This window comes from Vulpes vulpes, chromosome 14 (assembly GCF_048418805.1).
Source record: "Vulpes vulpes isolate BD-2025 chromosome 14, VulVul3, whole genome shotgun sequence".
Taxonomy (NCBI): Eukaryota; Metazoa; Chordata; class Mammalia; order Carnivora; family Canidae; genus Vulpes; species Vulpes vulpes.
Window position 1 is genome coordinate 88553385 of NC_132793.1, and position 23484 is coordinate 88576868.

The 23484-nt window shown below is 37.2% G+C and overlaps 1 protein-coding gene across 1 annotated transcript in view; it reads left to right on the forward strand.

Moving 5' to 3' along the window:
- Positions 1-23484, forward strand: part of CERS3 (ceramide synthase 3) — a 110046-nt gene that overhangs the window by 21949 nt on the left and 64613 nt on the right. The window contains exons 2-4 of the mRNA XM_026003279.2: positions 4183-4356; positions 15472-15589; positions 19873-19991. Of these exons, the coding sequence (XP_025859064.1) occupies positions 4184-4356; positions 15472-15589; positions 19873-19991 (410 nt within the window). The 5' untranslated portion in view covers position 4183. The remainder of the gene's footprint in view (positions 1-4182; positions 4357-15471; positions 15590-19872; positions 19992-23484) is intronic.

Consider the following 23484-nt stretch of genomic DNA (forward strand, 5'->3'; position numbering starts at 1 on the left):
TAGATGCTGGGCTAACTCCAAAATGGCACGTCCAGTATACTAGGGTCAGGGAAAAGTGGCTATGGAGGAGGCCAGAGGTACTGGCACAGGCTTATGGCCTTAGGAGCAGCTGGCATGAGGCTGAGAGACTGTGACATGTTCCCTGCTTAATAGACTGAAGTGGCCTGGAGGATTAGAGACTGCTGGCCCCAGTTCTCTTTAGCTCATTTCCCTGTGTTTAGCCTCTGATCTCATCCTGAGAGAAATAACAGGATGGTAGAGAGGCTGGCTAGAGGCGTAGCCTGGATTTTTAAAGCCCTCTGCTAGAGCTAAAATATTGGCTTGTGGGTGTCTACCAAATACCCTTACACCCAAGATGGCTATCATTTAGGGGAGCCATTTCTCCTTCAGGGGAGTTAGTCTGTTTTTGCTTTTTAAAGTATGCTATTTCTTTCTCCCAGAAAGTCATGAACTTTAAATCATGTTGAAATCTGAATCTGGATATAGTCTTTCCTTCATTTAATTACTTTTCTGGGTTCGTGGACACAAGCGTTACACTGGTGAATTTGGGAGGCAAAATTTCAGCCCTGTAAATGAAATAATGGGAAGCTCTAGCATGTAGTTCAGGATAAGCTCTGGGTTAAAAAGGTTGAAACAGGAGGCTTTTAAATTTTTTTTCTCTTTTTGTGATAGAATTCACAGACCATCCAATTCACCCATCTAAAATGTGTGATTCAACATTTTTTAGTATATTCATGGTTGTGCAACCAAACCATATTTCAATCTTTGAACATTATCATCATCCCAAAAAGAAACCCTGTACACATCATCAGTCAGCCGCTTCCCATTTCTTCCCACACTCCCTCTTCCCACACTTCCCATACACCCTGAGGAACTAGTAACCTACTTTCTGTCTCTATGGATTTACTGCTCCATTTCACATAAATGGAATCACACACTATGTGGCCTTTTGTGTCTGGCTTCTTTTAATAGTATGTTTTTGAGAGCCATCTATGTTGCAGCATGAATCCTTTCAATCCTCTTGAATACGCTCTTGAATGTCTACATGTAGAATTACTGGGTCATATGGTAACTCCACGTTTAACATTTCGAGAAACTGCCAGACTGTCTGCCACAGCAGCTGTACCATTTTTACTTTCCTACTAGCCATGTTCTCAACATCCTTGCCAACACTTGTTATCTTCATGATGATAGCCATCCTAGTGGATGTGAATGGTATCTGTGAATGTGGTTTTGATTTGCATTTCCTTTATAGAAATGAGGTTGAGAACTTTTTTCATAAGCTTCATGGCCATTTGTCTATCTTCTTTGGTGAAATAGTCAACTTCAAATTCTTTGCCCATTTTTGAGTTGGATTATGTGTTCTTATTGCGTTACAAGAATTATTTATCTTTTTAAAGATTTTATTTATTTATTCATGAGAAACACACAGAGAGAGAGGCAGAGATCTAGGCAGAGGGAGAAGCAGGCTCCTTGTGGCGAGCCTGATGCAGGGACTCTCTCCCAGGACCCTGGGATCACACCCTGAGCCAAAGGCAGATGCTCAACCACTGAGCCACCCAGGTGCCCTGAGTTGCAAGAGTTCTTATTCTATTCTAAAGATAAACTCCTTATCAGATGTGTGATTTTAAGGTATTTCTCCCATCCTGTGGCTTGTCTTTTCAACTTTCTTGATGGTATCCTTTGACACATAAAAGGTTTGAATTTTGATGAAATCCTATTTATCTTTTTTTTTAATTTTGTCATTTGTACTTTTGGTGTCATATGTAAGGAGTCTTTGCCTAACCCAAGGTTATGACTATTTACTTCTATCTAGTCTTCTAAGAGTATTACAGTTTTAGCCCTTATATTTTAGGTTTGTGCTTTGTTTAGAGTTAACTTTTATATATGGTGTGAAGAAGGGATTCTTAACTCTTTTTATTAACAACAATAATTGATGTTTGTTGGCAGCACCTAAAGAAAGAATAAATAATTAGATTACTTTTTTTCTCAGCCTGAACTACATTTTCCAGGGGAGGCACCCTCAACTTCTGTATTCTTTCTATTTCCCTTTTAATGTTTTAGGTTGTGGGATATCGACATTACTATGGCTTTCAACAGATCTTGATTTATTGCCTGCATATGATGTACAAGGGCATTATTTATAAGGGCGACTCCTACATAGCCATTGTAAACTATTTATTTAGTTATATTTTACTCTGGACAAGATAATCGTGCTGCCTGGAGTTGCATTTTAGGAGTGAGCAAACTATTTTGTATAATAATTATAACAATATCAAAAGTAAAGCTAACTCATCAACTGTTGTTTGTTCCCTGAGCCCTAATTTGGAGCCGAGTAATGAATGTGTTGAGGCAAACTTAGGAAAAAAAAAATATTTGCCCTTGCAGGTGTAGCTCATTCTGATGTGATGAGGGTCAAGGCCTGACACAAGATTTGCCCATCACAGGGAGACTCTCATGGCTGGAGTTGGTTTCTGAGATCTGTAGGAAGTTTGAATTTCAGCCGGAGTTTGACTCAAGGCTTAGCCCTGTTGTACTGAGGAGTATCTGGCTGTGCATTCAAAACAGATTTCCTCTCTTCAACTCTTCGTCTCAGCCCAGGCAACTGAGCTCGAATCCCTAGTTCCCTCACCAAAGTGTGTGATTCTTCCTTCCTGACCAGTCTTTCATCTGCTCTCCAAGTCCAGGTCCACATGAGTCCTGAATCTGTCGTAAGCTCTCTGAATCCAGAATCACCCCCTTTCCTTTCTGTAGCTCCAAAGCCTGGTATAGAGGAAGTATTCAACAAGTATTTCTTGATTATCTTCATTCCAAAATATCTGCAAAATTTTGCAACTGTATTAATGGGACTTACCCACCCCCAAAGTTGAGATGATAGTGAAATGATTAACGCATGAAAAAGAAAGCAGCCCTTCTATTTCTGCACACAGCATTGGAGGTGTGGGTGTGACTCAGCACCACTCTGGCTGAGAACATCTCTTCACAGTGGATGTGGGCAAAATGAAGCAAGGAATTATCCTACCAGCCTTCAGCTGTCGCTTGTGGCATAGATTTTTCTGAAGGGTATCAGGATCCACACTCTGGAATTCTTCCTCATCTGAAGTTGGAAATCTGTAATGTCAGGACCCTACACTTTGATCCTCACCTCTGATAGGCCTCCTGCTCTTCCAGTCCTTAGCCCCCTCCCACCACCTTCATGCTTTGGCCTCCCTATTGTGAATCTGAGGACATTTTGGTTCCTTTCTCTGATTGACTGTTAAATAATGAAATAAAAACGTCCTCAAGGTCAAAATGTCAAGACTAGAAATTGTTTATAGCTTAAACAATGAGATTACAACGTCTAATTCTGTTTTCTTCTGTGTTTCTGGTTATTTGACCATGGCATTTTCCCTCCTTCAAACTTCTATTCCTTCCTCACCATTTTCCTACCTTTTCCTTATTGTTCAGGACAGCTCAAGGAACATCTGTTCCAATGATCTTTCTCTGACACTTCCTGGTTAGGCTCAGTGTCCATCATCTTGTTTCCACAGCACCTGTACCTTTTTAAAAGTACCTTAAAAGAGTATGTCAAAATCATCTAGATATTCAGGCCTGCCTTGCTCACAAGACTCTAAAGGTCCTTAAGGCAAGAATACCATCTTTTTATTCTTTGTATTTTCAGTGCTTGGCACAGCAGTTGAGAAATCATAGAATCTCTAAGTATTTGTTGACATGGACAAATTTGAACTCCTTACTATAATATGAAATTAAATATGCTTGTTCTTTATTTCCTAGAGAAGTTCTTAGGATACTAATAGAGACTTATACATACTTAGAGCTTTCATGAGGTTGATCTTGGACATGTTAAAGTTATAGAGATTATTGTTAAATGATTTTTCATACCATAGAATCATAGAAAAGGAAGATACATACCCATAATATTAACATACTTTTGCCAAAAATGTGAACAGTGGTATGTTAAACTTTAGTTGGCCATGCCACAGCCAAAATTATTCCAAGAGCATTTGCAGTAATTCTTGCTGAATGCAATGAAGTGTCATGAAACCCACTGAATAATAGGATCCCATTTTGCTCTGTTTTCAAAACTCTCTGGTTTAGAGATTTTAAGAAATGATTCTCAATGTTATTTCAATTTAAGTATTTGCGTTATAAGTCTAACATATTCTTTTTCCATCTCTATAGAATGTTTCAGACATTTAAAGAATGGTTTTGGTTGGAAAGATTTTGGCTTCCTCCAACAATAAAGTGGTCAGATCTTGAAGATCATGATGGACTTGTCTTCGTAAAACCCTCTCATTTGTACATGACAATTCCATATGCGTTTGGCTTGCTGATTATCAGACATTTCTTTGAAAAGTAAGTAGTATTTGTGTGTCTTTCCTTCCCATTCCTCTTCTTTGTCCCAACTTTGAAATTTTGGAATCTTGGTAAGAAATATAAATAATCTGTTGTTCAGTTTGCCACTAGTGGGCTACAGATTACTGGGGGAGTTCGTCAAATCATGTGTACACCAAACTTTAGCTAGAAGCTGAACAAATAAAAATTAGGAACACCGTTTCCTCAAGTGTGTTAGTTTCACGGTGAAGAAAATTGAGGTCAAGAGAGGTTAAGGATCATAGAGCTTGTTAGTGTCATTGACAGTGTGAGGACCCACATCATCTTCCACATATCGTGCTATCTGGCAAAGTATATACATTCCCAGAAAGGCGGTGCTAGAAGAGTCTGTGTGTAGGAGATATATTATCATTTTAGAATGCCTATAAAATACCAAAAATGCCTCATTAAAGACCAAACTTAATATTTGCTTTACAGCATAGTTTACTTTAAAGGTTTATTAAAAGTTTTAATAGCAGCCCTTCATTCCAAAGTATAAGGAAATAAAAGAAAAAATATCAATTTGCTTTCTCAGAAAAAGTAAACTTCTTTTCTTTTTCTTAATTGAAATAGATATTACTTCCAACCTTTTTATTAAAACTGTACTCGTGTTATGATAACAGGAGATAAATGTTCATTTATAATCTCTGTAGTTGTCTCTATTTCAAAAAACTGTTATTAGCACATTAACTTTTTGGAGCAAAAAGAATATCTGAATGTCAGAGTTGGAAAAACATAAGACAAAATTTGATAAAGATCATTTTGTCCAAGACTAACTGTAATGCAGATCATATGTTTGTAAGCATTTGCAGGGTCCTTATCTCAAGAGTTAGTTTGATCAGCTCTGTTTCCTGGACTCTCCAAAAGGTTTTTGTGCAAATAACAACTTCTTTTGAGCCAACAATGTGCTATTGCTATTGAGAGGAAGAGGAAGCTCCTGGATACCACTTAAACCCTAGCTGGGAACATTTGAAATGTTCTTCCTTTTTGACCATTAATTCTACTTTTTAGTTATGTTTGGATTTGTCAAAGAATGCATAAATAAAATAGAATTTTGCTGCTGTACTTCCAAATTAGCAAATTACCTTCCACTATCCTGAAATACTTGCTTCTCTTGCATGGTGTGTGGTGATTTTCAAATTTGGCTCCCAGGTCCTCCACTTATTTGCACTGCAGATTTCCTACTTCTTGGTGGACAGCTCCATTTTTTATGTTATGATCAGGACAGTGAATTAGGAAACTCTTTTGGTTGCCAGAGCAGCACAGCTGCTTGTTCTGTCTTGGCCTAGGCTGCTCCAACAACAATCAGGAAGGAATCCAATTCTCTTGTAATTCTTCAGACAATTCTTTCTTCTTCTCAAGGGATTGAGTATACTCTATGTCATTTTTCCAATCTCCTTATGTAGCTCTAACTCCCAATAATTCAGCCTTAGCTTTTTCCGTTCTATGACACTACAGAAAACCATGTGTTGGTCCACTAGCCTCATATCATTTTGGATGCAATAAAAGTCAGGAAAATTTAACTTGAGAGGGAGACTATGCCTCCTGAAGCATACATTTGTATCTTTTTCAAGACTTTTATATCACTTACATTAGATTAAATCACATATGTCATAAATAAAATATTACTTAAACCTTGCATTTGAGTAGAAACTGATAGTTTAAGAACTATATAAAATCACAAGTGATATGATATGATCTCAGTCAAGAAAATAAGTGGTAAGTGATCTGGCCAAAATCAGTTAGTATTCAAGGGATAGTTTGGAGACTTTAACCAACATGTCATAACACCAGGTTCAGGGGTGTTACTTTTTAATCTCTTTTATATCAGTACTTCTTGGACTTTAACAGTGAAATACTCCTGATGGTAGACAAGAGTTAATTAAATCTCTTGAGAATATAGAAAACATAGCTTAAAGAAGTCTAGCAAATGTGAAATGTTCTGAACTATCTTAAAAATTCATGTAAATTTGACACTGTGTTTCAGCATATCCTATGATATATTTATCACAAGAAAGCTTTCTTCTTTTGTCCTAGACTGGTTTATATATTACACCTTCTCATTCTACAAAGTGACCAGTAGTTGTGATTTGGCTGGCTCATTTTTATCCTTTAGTCCTAGCCAGGAGCCATTTAAGACCAGGAAGTGATGTCCTTTCCTAGAAAAGCAAGAGCAGAGAAACAGAATTGATAAAGAACAAAGAAGTAGATCATTTGAAAGTGACTGACATTTGCTTTGTATTTAGGACTACTTTTCCTTAGAAGTTTTGTGGCATATATGTATGTTGTTATTGGCCAGGTGGGTAGAGAGAACCTCGAATAGTACTTTCTAACTGGTTTTTCTGGACTCTCCTATGCATTTTTCTGTTTCTGAAATATGGTGGATGAGATCTAAGCCACACAGATTTAGACACTTGTGAAATAAACACATTATCTCAGAATAAATTATGGTCTCAGAATGGTTCAATGCAGGGATGGAGGTGGTAAAATCAAAGGAAATCTTTTTTCTTTTATTTAATTATGTAATAAATTTCTACCATTTCTGAGCAACATAAGCGTAAAATGGGATAATATGTCCTCATTCTGCAAAGAAGGGAAGGTGGAATGACCCATCTATAGCCATTTACAAGAGTTGAAAAGAGTTGTTCAACTAACTGTTCTAAACTGAAATAGTCTCAAAATATACACATTAGACTTAAATGTTATCTGAGACTTACATTGCTCCAGGTATTTTGTTCTTTCATATAAAACCCCCAGCTTAAACTCTGTTCAAAGAGCCTTTGAATCCTTAGGAACTGGGAATCAATCTGATGCCAGTAGGCTATTGTTTCTGTTAGGAGACGTATTTAAACTTCACATGCTTAATATCTGCCTTCGGCTGCCTTCCTTTTATTCTATAAAAGAATATTAGAAAAAAGGAGGAGGGGTCTGGGATTGCTAGGCTTTTGGCTCACAAGTAACTGATGAAGTGCTAGATGAAGAGGGGGTTGTCTGGGTGTCTGAATGGGACCATCTGAAGGCTCAGTTCTGCAATAGTAGCAAACCTCAGAGACTCATTACTTGGTAATTAACCTAACTTTGAACCATTTACATGGGAGCAGAAGTTCACATTCTTTTTTCTTCTTCTTGGACATTTTATTTCAAATTCCATATTCCATAAAATGAAAGTTCAGGCAAGTTAATCTCTAAGGTCCTTCTAGAGTTAAGACCTGTCATTTCCCTTCTCTTTTCAGTTCAGTTTATCAAATACTTATTACACTCCTTTCTTTCCTCCTTATTCAATACAGATTTTTAAATTAAGTATCTATTCATAATTATTGTTTAAATTAATGATTTTAATATGGATGTATTCCTCATTTCAGCAAGTACGCTATGGATATGCATATTTATCCATTGTGTATACTGAGCCATATACTGTGGCTCATATATAATAGCCATATACTATTAGATACTATACTAATCTCCCACATGATCCTCAAGAGAGAAATGTTATACTTTCCCTGGTTTTAAGGTTAGTTGTATTTCCTTCCTGCATAAATCTTTTTAAAAGATAAAAGCAATTCTGCTTTGCTTTTTAAATTTTTCCTAATTTTTTCATTTTGAACATTTGAGAGAGAGCATTGAGTGAATATCACTGAGAATGCTACCATATTAAAGCATTTTGTATTTGTGTTATTCTATAAGTAAGAACAATGAGTGTTTCCCCAATAAAATTTTCAACTAGTAGGTTGGATAAATGAAATAATTCCATTATTTATCCAAGACTTTGTCAAATATGTTTTCTGAGATTTTGTTTTAAGGACACCTTAGTTTTTGTTTGAGTTGGACATTTTATGCAAAGGGGGAATTAGTTAATCATAATCCTCAATCATAGCATGCTCTCTTCCATCTGTGTAAGACCTCTTTTTGATTGATTTGAATGAACTTTTTCAATAATTACTTTTTATCCCCATGTCCTAGTCACATTCCTGCCTGCTGGGTTCTAATATAGCTGATGGCTTTTTATTTGTATGACCCAGTAAAACATTTGCATAAACATAAAGTGCATGTATTGTTAGTTGACATAAATGGTATGGTGATAAGACTTTATTCTGTTTCTTCTCTTTTTAAATACAGCTCTGTGTTTTATGATCTATCCACATTGCTCTATGTACATCTGGTGCATACTTAGATGTTTGTTTTTATATGTCTCTGAAATGTATGGGCCATTTCCAGGAGAACTTAGCCCATCTGGAAGTTGGATTGGCTTATATATTTTATCAAATTATTTTAGAAAAAAATTTATTCAACTCCCATGATTATAAAAAAGTGAATTGAAGGGCTAAATGATCATTCATAACTGAAATTTCTGGCATTTAATTAAACACAGAAACCTCTAAGTGCTAAAATAGACTGATCTGGCAGAAGATAGAGTCTTTGTTAGAACCGGAGAAAGAATAGGGTCGTATCATTACTTTTTAACTCAGCTTTAGGGGTGCCAGAGTGGTGCTGTAAGTTAAGTATCCAGCTCTTGGTTTTGGCTCAGGTTATGATCTTAGGGTCATGAGATCAAGCCCTGAATTGAGCTCTGTGCTCAGCATGGAGTCTGCTTTGAAGCCTAGGCTCTCTCTCTCTCCCTTTGCCTGCCGTACTGCCTCCCCTGCCCCTGCTTGCATACACACTCTCTCTCTAAAATAAATAAATAAATAAATAAATAAATAAATAAATAAATAAATAATAAATCTTTTTAAAAAACAGCTTTATTGAGGTTTGATTTACATATAAGTTTATCCAAAATTTGATGCCTCTTGACAGCTATACTGTGATGTAACCATCTCCACAATTATGATATAGAAGATTTCCATCAGCTGAGAAACTCTTCTGTACCCTATCTGCTTCATCTTCTCCCCACCTACTAGCTCTTTGCAATCACTGATATGCTTCCTGTCAGCATCATTTGCCTTTTCGATTTCTACAAATGGAGTCATTTAGATGATAGTCTTTTGTGTCTGGCTTCTTTTACTTAACACAATGCAGTGGAGATTGTTTTCATGTTGTTGTATGTATCACTGATTCCTTGTCATTGCTGGATAGTCTTTCAACATATTGATATACACAATTTATTTATCCTTTAACTAGTTGTTGGAAATTTGGATTGTTTACAGTTTTTGGCTATTATGAATAAAGCTGCTGTGAATATTCGAGTATAAAAATTTGTACAGGCACATGCTTTTATTTCCCTTGATAACTTGCTAAAGTGCCTGCTCTTCAAGAGACATTGCTAATGTATATATTCCCATACAATGAATTACTATTCAGTAATAAAAAGGAAAGAACTCCAAATACATCCAAAAACATGAATGGACCTCAAAAAACATTAAGTTCATTGAAAGGAGCCAGACACAAGCAATCACATATTATTGTATGATTTCATTATATGAAATATTCAAAAAAACAAAGCCATAAAGACAGAAAATAGATTAGTGATTGCCTGGGGCAGGGGTGAGAGGGAACAGGATTAACAATAAATATGCATGGGAGATTATTTTGGGATGATGAAAATCTTCTAAAGCTGATACGTGGTGATGACTGTAAAACTTGGTAATTTTACTTAAAAAATCACTAAATAGTATACTTGGAAAAGGTGAATTATATGATATGCAAAAATGCCTTAGTGGTTATTTTTTAAATGGAAATAAAATGAAAAGACAAGCCACAGAATGGGAGAAAATATATGCAAAACATATATCTGGGGACTTAAATTCAGAATATATAAAGAACTCTTATAATTCAAAAATAAACAAATAACTTGACTCTTAAAATGGGCAAAAACTTCAGTAGATAATTCACCAAAGATATATAAATGGCAAATAAACATGTGAAAAGGTGTCCAACGTCATTAGTCATTAGCAAAATGCAAATTAAAATAACTACACCCTGAAATTGACAAAAATGTCAGAATAAGGGCCTCCAAAAATTCTCTCTCCTAAAAGCAATCAGAAAACTAGCAAAAACTGTCAAAATCAACTTTTCAGAATTAACCAAAGGTTAGCAGCAATCCAGGGTCTGTTATTTAAGAAAAACAGCTGACTCCTGAAGAGAACAGCAGCAAGCTTTGTGGCATTTTAACTTGCCCTCTCCCTATTCTGCTCTATAAAGCTCTCTGAGAGCCTTGAAAACCCAACCACCTACAGTTTCAGTGAAAACTATTATCCTGGCAGCCACTGAAGGGAGCAGAATAGAATATCACTATCAGAGAAATGTCATTATCTGACCTCCCTTGTGGAAACCAGTACTTAAAAGACTGTCTTTATTTGACCTGAGTCAGAAAAATATTTTCCCTAAAGATGCTTATCTAAAACAAGTAGAGGCAATTGATTAACTTTGGACTTGCCTGAGGTTGTAGGTAACTATTGGGGCAAGCAATAGACCAACCAAAACACTTAAACTGAAAAACTGAAAATGAGATGTCAGAGTGGGCTTTGAAAAGCTCTGACATATTCTTGGAAATAAGAAGAACACTTGAATTTGCAGAGCTTTGGGTATACCCAGGGCTCTCCATGTGCCCAGAAAAGATCTGAGAAACCCTTAGCTCTCATTTCTGGATAATCTTAAGGATCTGTGAAAAGAGGAAGTGAAGTCTAAGGCAAACTTGACAACTGCCTAGCTGAGTGTTGAAGCTGAGTATTGAAAGTTATTCAAGCAAATAAGTAAATGTCTGTCTAGTCATTAGGTGACACTTAAGCTAATCCAATAGAGACTCCAGTGCCCAAACATAACAAAGAATACAGACCTCATAGATGAGTTCAAATAAAGGATGAAACAAACAAATGGACAATGATAAACTACAAAACCAACAAACTCTGAGAGGGATAATCTGACTTCCAGAGTTGCTACATTATATTATTTAACATGTCTAATTTTCAACAGAATTATAAAGCAGGTAAAGAAATAATAAAGTATGGTCCATACAAGGAAAAAGTAGTTCCTTTTCTGTAAGGAAAATGTCCCTTACGAAACCTAGATGTTGGACTTAGTAGACAAAGACTTTATTATTTTTTAATTAATTATTATTATTATTATTATTTTAGTGAGAGAGTATGTGTGAACAGGGGAGAGGCGGAGGGAGAGGGAAAAGAGATAATCACAAGCAGGATCCATGTGGGGCGCTGTCTCTCAGGCCTGAGATCATGACCCAAGCCAAAATCAAGAGTCAGAAACTTAACTGACTGAGCCACCCAGGGTCCCCTAGGTAAAGACTTTAAGTCAGCTATTTTAAATGTGTTCAAAGAACTAGAGAAAAATATGCTTAAGAACTAAAGGAAAGAATGGAACAATATCTCACCAAATCAAGACTATTAATAAGGAGATAGTAATTAGAAATTATAAAAGAAACCAAAGAGAAATTTTGGAGTTGAAAAGTGTAATAACTCATGAAAAATTCACTAGAGGAGCCCAACAGCATATTTGAGCAAGTAAAAGAGGGGAAATCTGATGAAGAGCCATCTGATGAAGAGGGGGGAAAAAAGAATGAAAGAAAATGAAGAGCCTGAGACATCTCTGTGGGATAGCATGAAGCATAACAACATGTGCATAATGGGAGTTCCAGAAGGGGAGAAAATGGATAGGACAGAAAATATTTGAAGAAATACATGGCTTAAAAAGTCCCCAAATTTGAATATAAATAATAGTGAAAGGGAATAGAAGGGAAGGGAGAAGAAATGTGTGGGAAATATCAGAAAGGGAGACAGAACATAAAGACTCCTAACTCTGGGAAATGAACTAGGGGTGGTGGAAGGGGAGGAGAGCGGGGGGGTGGGGGTGAATGGGTGACGGGCACTGAGGGGGACACTTGACGGGATGAGCACTGGGTGTTATTCTGTATGTTGGTAAATTGAACACCAATAAAAAATTAATTTATTAAAAAAAAACTCCCCAAATTTGATGATGAACATTAATCTACACATGCAAGAAGCTAAACAAATTCTAAGTAAGGTAAATTTAGAGATCCATACCTAGATGCATCACAAACAAACCATCCAAGGACAGAGACAATAAATCTTAAAAGCTAAAGAGGATCATCTATCACATACAAGAGTTGATTTCTTATCAGCAACTATAGAGGCCAAAGACAATGGGAAGACATAAAAAAGTACTGAAAGAAAAAAAACTGTCAACTGAGTAAAACTATCTTTCAAAATGAAAGAGAAATTAAGACATTTCATGATAAACAAAAACTGGAAGAATTTGTTGCCTCCAGGATGCCTGGGTGGCTCAGAGGTTGAGCATCTGCCTTCAGCTCAGGTTGTGATCCCAGAGTCCTGGGATCGAGTCCTGCCTTGGGCTCCCCATAGGGAGTCTACTTTTCCCTCTACCTGTGCCTCTGTCTCTCTCTGTCTCTCATGAATAAATAAATAAAATCTTTAAAGAAAAAAGAATTTCTTGCCTCTAGAGCCACCCTACAAGATATATCAAAGGAAATCCTTCAGACTGAAATTAGAGGACATAACACAGTAACTTGAATGTGTATGAAGAAATAAAAAGCACTACCAGTGAAGTCACCTACAAAAGAAATACAAAGAAAGTATACATGTAGTTTTTGTCTGTAACACATTTTTTCCTATCTGATTTAAAAGACAACTACATCAAACACTTATCATAAATCTTGTGTTGATGAGAACGCAATTTATAAATATATGATTTGTATGATAATAACAGCACAGAAAGGGGACATAATGAAGTTTTTGTATATTGCTGAAATTATTTTGGTATTAATCTGAACTAGAATGTTATAAATGAAGATGTTAATTGTAATCCCCAGATTAACCACTAAGAAAATAATTTTAAAAGAATATTTTGGGGTGCCTTAGTGGCTCAGTCAGTTGAGCATCCAACTCTTGATTTTGGCTCAGGTAATGATCTCAGAGTCGTTAGATCAAGCCTCGAGTCAGGCTCCACACTCAGTGGGAAATCTGCTTGAGATTCTCTTTCTTCCTCTCCATCTGCCCCTCCTCCCACTTGCACTCTCTCTCTATAATTAATAAATAAATAAATATTTAAAAAAATAAAAGAATACTTTAAGAAAGGGAATTTTAAAAGGACACTAGAAAAAACCCATTGAACACAAAAAATATAACTTAAGGAAGAATAGAGAAATAACAGTGACAAGATATATAGAAAACAAATAACAAAATCCCAAACATAAATCCTGTTTTATCAGTAATTAAATCTAATTTGCATTAATGTAAGTAGATTAAATACTCCAACTAAAAAGCATAGACAGGAGACATGGATAGAAATATATGATCTGGGATGCCAGGGTGGCTTAGTCAGTTAAGCATCTGACTCTTGACTTTGGCTCAGATCAAGATCTCAGGGTTGTGAGATCAAGCCCCATGTCAGGCTCCATGCTTAGCAGAGTCTTCTTGTCCCTCTCCCTCTGCTCCTCCCCATGCTCTCTCTCTCTTAAATAAATAAATTATATATATATATATATATATATATATATATATATATATATAAGAAATACATGATCCAACTATATCCTTTCTTTTTTTTTTTCCAACTATATGCTTTCTATATGAAATACACTTGAGGTTCAAGGACATAAATACGTTGAAAGTAAAAGTATAGAAAAATATGTACCATGCAAACAGTAACCAACAGAGAGCCTGGAGTGGCTATACTAATATCAGACAACTTAGACTTTCATAAACTTTTAAACTGTTACTGGAGATGAGAACATTTTATAATAATAAAAGGATAAATATATTGAGATGATTTAATAATTCTAAGCATATACGTACCTAACAACAAAGCTCCGGAATGGATGAAGCAAAAGCTAATAGAATTGAAGAGAGAAATAGACAACAAATAGTTGCAGATGTGAATATCTCACTTTTAATAATGGATAGAGTTAGGAGGGAGATTAATAAGGAAATAGAAGACTTGATCAGCACTGTAAACCAAGTAACAGACATCTGTAGAACATGGCACCGAATAACAACAGAAGACACATTCTTCCCATATGCACAGGAACATTCTTAAGGATAGACCATATGTTAGGCTGTAAAACAAGTCTCAATGAGCATAAAGAAATGGAAATCACACCAAGTGTGTTTTCCAATCATAATGAAATGAAATTAGAAGTCAGTAACAGATGGAAATTGGGAAATTAGCAGATATGTGGCAATTGAACGCATACTTCTAAATAACCAATGGGTTAGAGGAGGAATCATGATAAATTAGAAAATACTTTGAGATGAATCACGAAGAAAGCACAATATCAAAACTTATAAGATGCAGCAAAATAGTGCTCAGAAGGAAATTTATAGATGCAAAAACCTATATTAAAAAAGAAGGACCTCAAATCAATAAATCTCTACCTGAAGAAACTAGAAAAAAGAGCAAACTAAACTTATAGCAAGTAGAAGTTCGGAAAGAATAAAGATTAGAGTGAAAAATCGATGAAAACCCATGCAACCAGGGGAATTGCTGAGATTAAAAGGACTGGTAATACCAAGTGTCATTGGGGGATATGAAGCAACTGGAACTCTGGCACATTACTGACAGGAGTGCAAAGTGCTGCTACCACCTGGAAAACAGTTTGCCAGTTTCTTATAAAGTTAAATATGTACTTGTCACACCACCCATCAATCCCACTCCTAGATATTTATCCAAGAGTCATGACATTTTTTTCAATAAGTTAGAATTTCAAATAGGAATATAGTAGTAATTCTTTAAGATAATATCACAAAGTAAAACTTTAAATAACAAAATTATTATTCATTTTAATCTGTAGGAGACTTAAAATAAAACTCTAGTTGGAATGGTTTATTCCAATTCCTGAATCTCAAATATAAATGTATTTGGATTTACCTAAAGTGGATTTTAGAATGGTGCAAGTTATTTTATTTTTTTTAAGTTATTTCTTGCCTAACGGGTCTCAAAATGTGCTCTTCTTGAACTTCTTTGCAAGACAGACTTGGCTGTAGGTCGCCCAAGGACAATATGACCCCATGGCTGATTCTTCATTTGGAATCTAAAATTATGGCTTGAGTTTTCTGGTGTCATTGTGGGTTCATTCTTAGATTTTGGACTTTCTTTCATATTTTGTAGATTTATTGCTACGCCTCTAGCAAAAACATTTGGCATTAAAGAGGAAATTCGAAAGAAGATTACACCAAATACTGTCTTAGAGACTTTTTTCAAACATTCCACAAGACAACCATCTCACGTAAGTGCAAGTTCTTTGGTTTCGGATTTTAAAAAGAAAAAAAAAAACCTCCTTTCTTAATGTTCCAGTCACCAGTGCGTTACCTCAACTGTACAAGATATCTGTTCTAGTTGAGCATCAAATGATTTGACTCATTTGGATTTTTTTCCTCTATTGACAGGTTTTTCCCTTTATTGACAGCATTCCAAGCATAGTATAAAATGACACAGAAATATTATAAGATAACCAGTATTCACAGTTGCACTATTGTGTTTAACTAGAGTGTTTAACACTAATAATCAATGCCATAATTTGGGTATAAAGATCAAAATTAAATTTTTGGATAATAGTGTATATACAAAGTATCCTAATCACAAAAGACCACTGTTAAGGCAGAGTAGCCCATATCTGACACTTTTGATGATTGTGGCACCATCGATATATATTACACACATTAAGAAAGTGTTCATTGGAGTGTCTGTCATGAGTAGGGCACTTTTTTTTTTAATTTGTTTATGATAGTCACACAGAGAGAGAGAGAGAGAGGCAGAGACATAGGCAGAGGGAGAAGCAGGCTCCATGCACCGGGAGCCAGACGTGGGATTCGATCCCGGGTCTCCAGGATCACGCCCTGGGCCAAAGGCAGGCACCAAACCGCTGCATCACCCAGGGATCCCAGTAGGACACTTTTTTAAATCCAGAGCCTACACACGTTTAGAAATGTGCTGTGCTCCTGCTCACTCCCCAGGAAAGTCAGAATTTTTTTCACAATACAAGATGCAGTTCATGAAATGTTGTAGTGTACCCAAAAAAGGTCTCAATCTAATAGTTGTAGAAAAGGTAGCGAGGCAGGTCCAGTTTCATTTCCACCACAGTTAAAAATGAGAGATGAAATAAAAACTGACCCCAAAGTGGCACACCCCCTATGATGAATACAGACTGTGATCACTGATAATTTTAAAAGTCAAGAGTATATCCTAGCACAGTTTAGGATAGATAGATTTTTTTAAAGGGTGCTAAACTTTATTTGCTGAATTTGGTTGCCTTTTTTATAGGACTATTTCTTTTTTTTTTTTTTAAAGATTTTATTTATTGACTGATGAGAGACACAAAGAGAAAGAGGCAGAGACAGGCAGAGGGAAAAGCAGGCTCCCTGTGGGAAGCCTGATGCGGGACTCAATCCTAGGACCCCAGGATCCTTCCCTGAGCCGAAGACAAACGCTCAACCACTGAGCCACCCAGGCGACCCGATAGGACTGTTTCTATTATTTGTCTGGTGGGCTCCCTGCCCAAAGGAGGCATATGCAAGTCTGACCGCATAGTATGAGGGATCATGTCCAGAATTGTTTGCAGCTAGCCAGCACTGTCTGTAACTTGCTCTACCCTTAGCTTCTGTACTGGACTTCTTCTTTTTTCCTGAAATGAGGACAGCCTGACAAGCTATTTTCACATGTTCTTTATTTCCACGTGCTCTGACTGCAGTTGTTCATTTCAGTACTACTGCTACCACTGGTGATAATAATGCCCAAGCATCATTTCACATTTTTCAAAAGGGCAACTATTTAGCTATGCTTGTGAAAAATTTGGGCTCTTTCAGGGAGTCCTTAGTATTTTTCTCTCTTTCTGAGAATAACTCAGATGGATAATTCCTTGTATAAAACATAAAGAATAGTGCTATGCTATCAATTACTTGATATGTTTGCTATAGCAAAAGCTTCAGCAAAAGGTCAGCTTTTTAGGAAATTTAAAATTAGAAAATTTGTTCTTTATCAAGTTTCCCTGCTCTAGAGAGAAAAGAGCCATGTGACAGTTAAAGTAGTACTAACATAACATCTTGCACAATTTTATGTGCATTGTAGGTGTTCAATAAATGCTTGTTTTATGTATCAAGAAGAAATTATTTCCAGAAACTTGAGTTTGCATGAGGATTTCTGTCCTAAGGATATTGTAGTGTATGTAGCCAGTATTGTCAAGACTGACTTTCAACCAGATTCATCTGTGCTCCAAAACAGAAAATAAATTGCTTCAAATCATGTTCGAGTGCTATTCCTAGACACAAGTATTAAGCAGATATCTATAGAAGTGATGGAATAATAAAATTGAATTACTTCCCACAAGGGAGTATGATGAGCTGTATGGATTAGTGAATCCAGACCTCCAGAGTTGTCTAGTACAAGGTCCTCGCTGTGGGAACACAGAGCTTGGACACAAGGGCGAAGTGAATACTGTGTTCACCTCCAGACGTACTCCTGCCCCTCCATTCTGTGCATACTGCTGGAAGGGGATTTTAACAGTGCAAATGCCCTGTCACCCCCAAGATAAATCCCAGACAGAGCCCCCCCCCACCTTGATGTGAGCCTAGCCATAACTTTCCTCCCCTCCTCTTCATATGTTTCTACCCTGCCAGAGACTTCTGTTCCTCTGCTGTTCCTTGCTCACCCATGCTCTCATCTCCAGATGACCTCATGCGCCAGTCCCTCTGCCAGGATGCCTCCCTTCTCTATCCCCTCCTTCTCAAGGTGTTTTTTTCAGGGTCCAGCACATGTGTTACTTCCAGGAGGTGCCTACACAGAATTAGGTCCCATGGTATCCTAATCTTACCCTCTCTTAACATTCATAGTGTCTCATTAGAATTCTTTGTTTTATTTTCTTACTTCCTCACCAGACACACTTCACCCTGTGAAGGGGCGGCCCATATCAGTGTTATTCATTTAGATCCTCAATGACTTAGCACAATGCTTGCAAGAAGTAGGCACCAATAAATGATTGCCAGTTCAGTCTCCAGAAGAGCACAGAAACAAAACAACAGCAGGAAAACACTTGGCCTGTAAAAGCATAGGTATTAGGGCAGTTTACAGGGAAACAGAGTATAATATTGGCTATATCCTGTTTTTGTTTTGTTTTGCTTTCCTTCTTGCAGATCAAGTAACAGGTAGCAATTTAGTAGGTATATAGAAACTGCAATTAGTCCTTGTCCAGTCATCAGTGTGAGATCTTCTTTATGGATTTTATCTACTGTCAACCTTGTGCACCTGAACAATTACGTGTGCCTGAACTATACACAATAACACAATAGAAACTGGATGACTGCTCCCAGGCTTTGGGTGTCCAGCCATCAGGCAGGCTTTGTTCAGCCCTTGGTATGTTGGTCCATGATTGGTTTAAATTTATTTTGAAGCATTAGTAAACATTTAAAAATGCTAGTGATTTCACGTCAAAATTCTCGATGTACACTTTCAGTCTGGGAGCCATCAGCCAGAGCTGGCTCACAGCTTGCTATACCTTTGGAGTAGGGCAGGTGCTTTGCTGTTTTCTGCTGGTCTCCTCAACACTGAAACTGAAGGTCAGTTTGATGCAACTGTATTTTTCTAGTAAAGAGGAAATGAAAGTATGTCTTGAACTTGTGTTGGAAAATGAAAGACCAAGAGGGCAGATATTTCCAAAAAATTACGGAGCTTATTTCTTTGTGTCAGTTGAAAACACTGCAGGTTTAGCATATAAAACCTGCCAGTGCAAAAGAATATGACTTAAAATCCCACTGTGAACCAGACCTGATCCACTCAATCATGTGTGTTTTTTAGTCTGGCCCTAGGAGAACTTCCAGAATTTATGACCTTTGAGCTAATCCATATTATTTCTAAATTTAAAAATGAGTTCTGCTTCCCAAAGAGAAGCAATCATCATTAGTATATTCTATTATCTTTATGTTTTTATGATTAGAATTATTTTGGATTAGTTTGAAATAAGCTCTACATCTGATGATACGTGAAAGGGATGGCCAACACCTGTTTGAGTTTTTCCTGTCTTATCTTTTGGAGCCATCACAAAGATTGTGTGAAAGAACAGAAAGTGCACTAGCCTAAGTTGTCTTCACTTTATTAATTTTAGGTCTTGGACAACTTACTAAAACTCTTGGTGTTCCAGTTTCCTCATAGGAAAAATGAGGAAGTTGGATCTGATCAACATCTTCAACTGTACTACTCTACCTGGCACCTAGGAAGCCTAGATAAAACTTCGCTGAATGAGTGAGCTCACGTCTACAGCTTGAGTGTATGGGTTGCTGCCAAATTATGGAGTATTGATATTTCTTAGTAACTTAGAGTTACTGGGAAATTTTTTTTGGTGTGTATATGTCTATGTGTGTGATTACATAAGCAAAAGAGGTAAATTCCCTGGCTCAAGCTCTAACATAGAATGTCTCTCCTCTCCAATGCACAAGCTCTTATAACCCAATCACATTTTCTTGACTACCTGCCAACCTGACTGCTCTTTATCACCCGTTCATTCATTTTATCCCTTTTCAGACTGATATTTATGGACTGGCAAAGAAGTGTAACTTGACAGAGCGCCAGGTAGAACGATGGTTCCGGAGTCGACGGAATCAAGAGAAGCCTTGCAGGATGAAGAAATTCCAGGAAGCTTGGTAAGAAGGACAGTAAGAACTTTTGAAATGCTGCAGTTTTATATGGAGCAGAATGGTCATCTCAGAAAGAACCCTGAAAGTGGAGCCAAAGAAGGGTTGGAACCCAGCTTTGTCACTTTTAGGCTAGTCACTCATCTACTTTCTCTACTTCAGTTTCCTTCATATGAAATGAGGCAAAGTATGAACTCTCTAAGATGAATAGGAGATCTCATGTACTTATCTTGAAGTCCAGGAAAAAAATACAAATGTCTTAACTGGTGTTTATTTTTTGAGCGTAGACGTTGGCCCTAAATCATAAGACTTGATGAACTGTTTCCAATCACATTCCAATTATTATCTCACATTATAAGAGCAGAGAATAAGAAGGTGTCTGTTATGTTCCTCTTGACTCAGTCCCCCTTCCACTCCCCATCCCTTGCCTGTGGACTACACCGCCGGTTCCTCTGGGTTTCCTGGTTGGTTTGACTTAGCAGGGGTGTCAGTACCTGCTAGGGCAGCAAGCAGGATTTTCGCCAGAGCTGGCTACTTTGAATACACTCTGAGGGCAGTGAGGCTGCATTGCACTTAATTTCGGTTTCATTTGAGCTCTGTGGGGTTTTTTTCCCCCTCCTGTAGAATTTTGTTGTACTTTGGGTCACTCCTGGGTGACAGAAATTGACACTTGTGTGAAAAAGGTGGATTAGGTATCACTCTTACTTTTTTTCTTCTTTACATCCAGACAAGTGCCCACTCATTGGGTTGTGTTTGATGCCACATCATACACACCAATAGCATCCCTTCTTTCTGCCTGTTTCTTATTGTCCTCACATTGCCTGGTGACTTTCACCAGATATTTTTTGTTTTGATGGTGAAGTGAATAGAGAGCTGATATAAGACTCTCAAATAAATAGAGTATGAGGCTTAGCTTTAATGGCTTCCTTCAGTTTACCTGTACATTCGTGAGTACTGGGATCCTGTGATGCTCATGATGTTTAGGGCACAGACCCAAGTCTTCAAGGTATCTTGAAACAATCATTTCTCATCACAGGCTTCCATTGGAAGCTCAGCATGAATGGCTTGATTTGTTTTCTATTGGCTTCTTTCTGAGTTTTAGCTCTTGAGAGTTTGGTTAATATTGTTGTCACTAATGTCAGCTTGGCATAGTGAATCTCTTTAAACCATCACCACAAAACACTATAAAGTGGCACTGGTCTCATAATACATTCTCCTGTTCTCCTTCTATCATTCATTTTTTTTTTTTCTAGCAAATGATTCTTATCTTAAGTAAAGTCCCCAGGCAGAGACTAATTCTCTACTTTTGAGCTGGATCATGCTCCCATGAAAGTCTCTGGTAATTTCTTATACAATATAGTGCCTTACAGCTTATAAATAATGTTTGATCCTCCTACCAGTGCTGTGAGATAGTCAAGGAAGGCAGAGCTAGCCCTGTGTAAGAAATGAAAAACTATTCAACTTACACAGCGCTACATGTCAATTAAATCTCAGTGAAACTAAAGGGAAAAGAATGAAACGAGAAACTACAGGTCAGTCTTCTTAAAGGAATTTGTTCAAGGTCACCTAGCTGTTGGCAGAGCTGTTGGATTCATGTCCCCTGACTCTTTTTCTGTTTCTCTTTCTGCTCATGGTACTGACCCTTGACACCTAATCCTTACCTCTTAGCAAGCAGAAATCCCCTACATCAATTAACTGTTTGGGTCAACAAGGCCTACCATTTGAGAATCTGGCTATCAGTGAGTCCACTGACAGTCAGCTTCAGAATTCAGGCCAGGGAAGGGAACTTCAAGTTGCCAACCATCAATCAGTCAAGCAATGCCGGAGGTTATGTTAACTATCTTCTCTGTACATGGCACTATCCTACATTGGGTAGAGTTCTAGATTTTAAGAAGGAAGTAAAAGTGGAAGGCCTGGTCACTACCCTCAAACAGCTAATCAGGGAGACAAGACTGGAAACCACAACATCCATCCAGTGATTCCACCCAATGACACATGAGGCTGCACATCTGTAGTCCATAGTCATGTATTGATGCATTGTGAGCATTCAGAGGAGATAGCATCAGTAGGACTGGGTACGTTAGAGAAAGGCTTTTTAGAGGAAGTCAGACCTAGAGGTGGTAGTGGGAACATGGATCTTGGGGAATGGGTTGGGATTTCCATGAGAAAATAAATCAGGATTTTAGGGTAGCATGTTTCAAGTAAGGCAAAGACACAAAGCAGGAAATCATACAGTGTATTCAGGAAATAGGAGGAGGCCAACAAATAAAATGTCAGCTTTACCTTCTTTTTTAGAGATATCACAAATTTCCTCAAAGTCAGAACACCATTAAGTTATTACAGACTAAATAGACTAAAGCAAAACGCCAAGTTATTTAATTGTATAGGGACTGCACTTTTTTCTCCAGCAATGAGATGTGCCTTGGGAATCCTAGTAAGATACCTATCCCCAGGCATTTGGGAAATTTCAGCAAACTTATTTCCCAATACTGAGCTTCTACAGATTACTCTCCAACAAGCAGAAACTCCTCTATGGTGTAAGGAGAAACACCTTAAGTTTACTGCATTTTTTTTGTGGTTACTTCCTTTTTTAAAATTGAAATACAGTTGACATACAATATTAGATTCAGTTTCAGCTGTACAACATAGAGATTTGACATTTATATACATTCCAAAGTGATCACAACAACAAATCTAACAACTATCTGCCATCATATAAAGTTGTTACAATATTATTAACTATATTCCCTGTACTGTACACTGCATCCCCAAGTTTTGTTTTGTTTTTTAAAGATTTTATTTATTTATTCACGAGGGACACACACACGGAGAGAGAGAGGCAGAGACATAGGCAGCGGGAGTAGGCTCCCTGCGGGGAATCCATTGTGGGACTCAATCCCAGGACCCCAGGATCATGACCTGAGCAGAAGGCAAATGCTCAACCACTGAGCCACCCAGGCTTCCCACATCCCCAAGTTTTATATACTTAATCACTGGTAGTTTGCACCTTTGAATCTCCTTTCCTTGTTTTGCCATTGCCTTACCTTCTGCTCTCTGGCACCAGATTGTTCTCTGTATCTGTGAGTCTGTTTCTATTTTATTTTATTTCTTCATTTGCTTTCTTTTTTAGATCCTACATGTAAGTGAAATCATATGGTATTTGTCTTTCTCTGTTTGATTTATTTCACTTAGCACAATACCTTCTAGCTCTATCCATGTTGTCACAAATGGCAAGATTTCATTCCTTTTTATAGCCAACTTGTATTCCATTGTGTGTGAGTATGTGTGTGTGTGTGTGTGTGTGTGTACACATATATATATATACTGCAGCTTCTTTATTCATTTGTCAATGGGCACTAGGTTGCTTCCAAATCTTGGCTGTTGTACTTGGTTACTTTTTAAAATGATGACCCCTGTTCCATAGAATTCAGGATTTTAATCCACAGTGCTTCCTTTATTTTTAAAGTAAACTTCATATTAGCTGACCACTTTTATTTTTAAA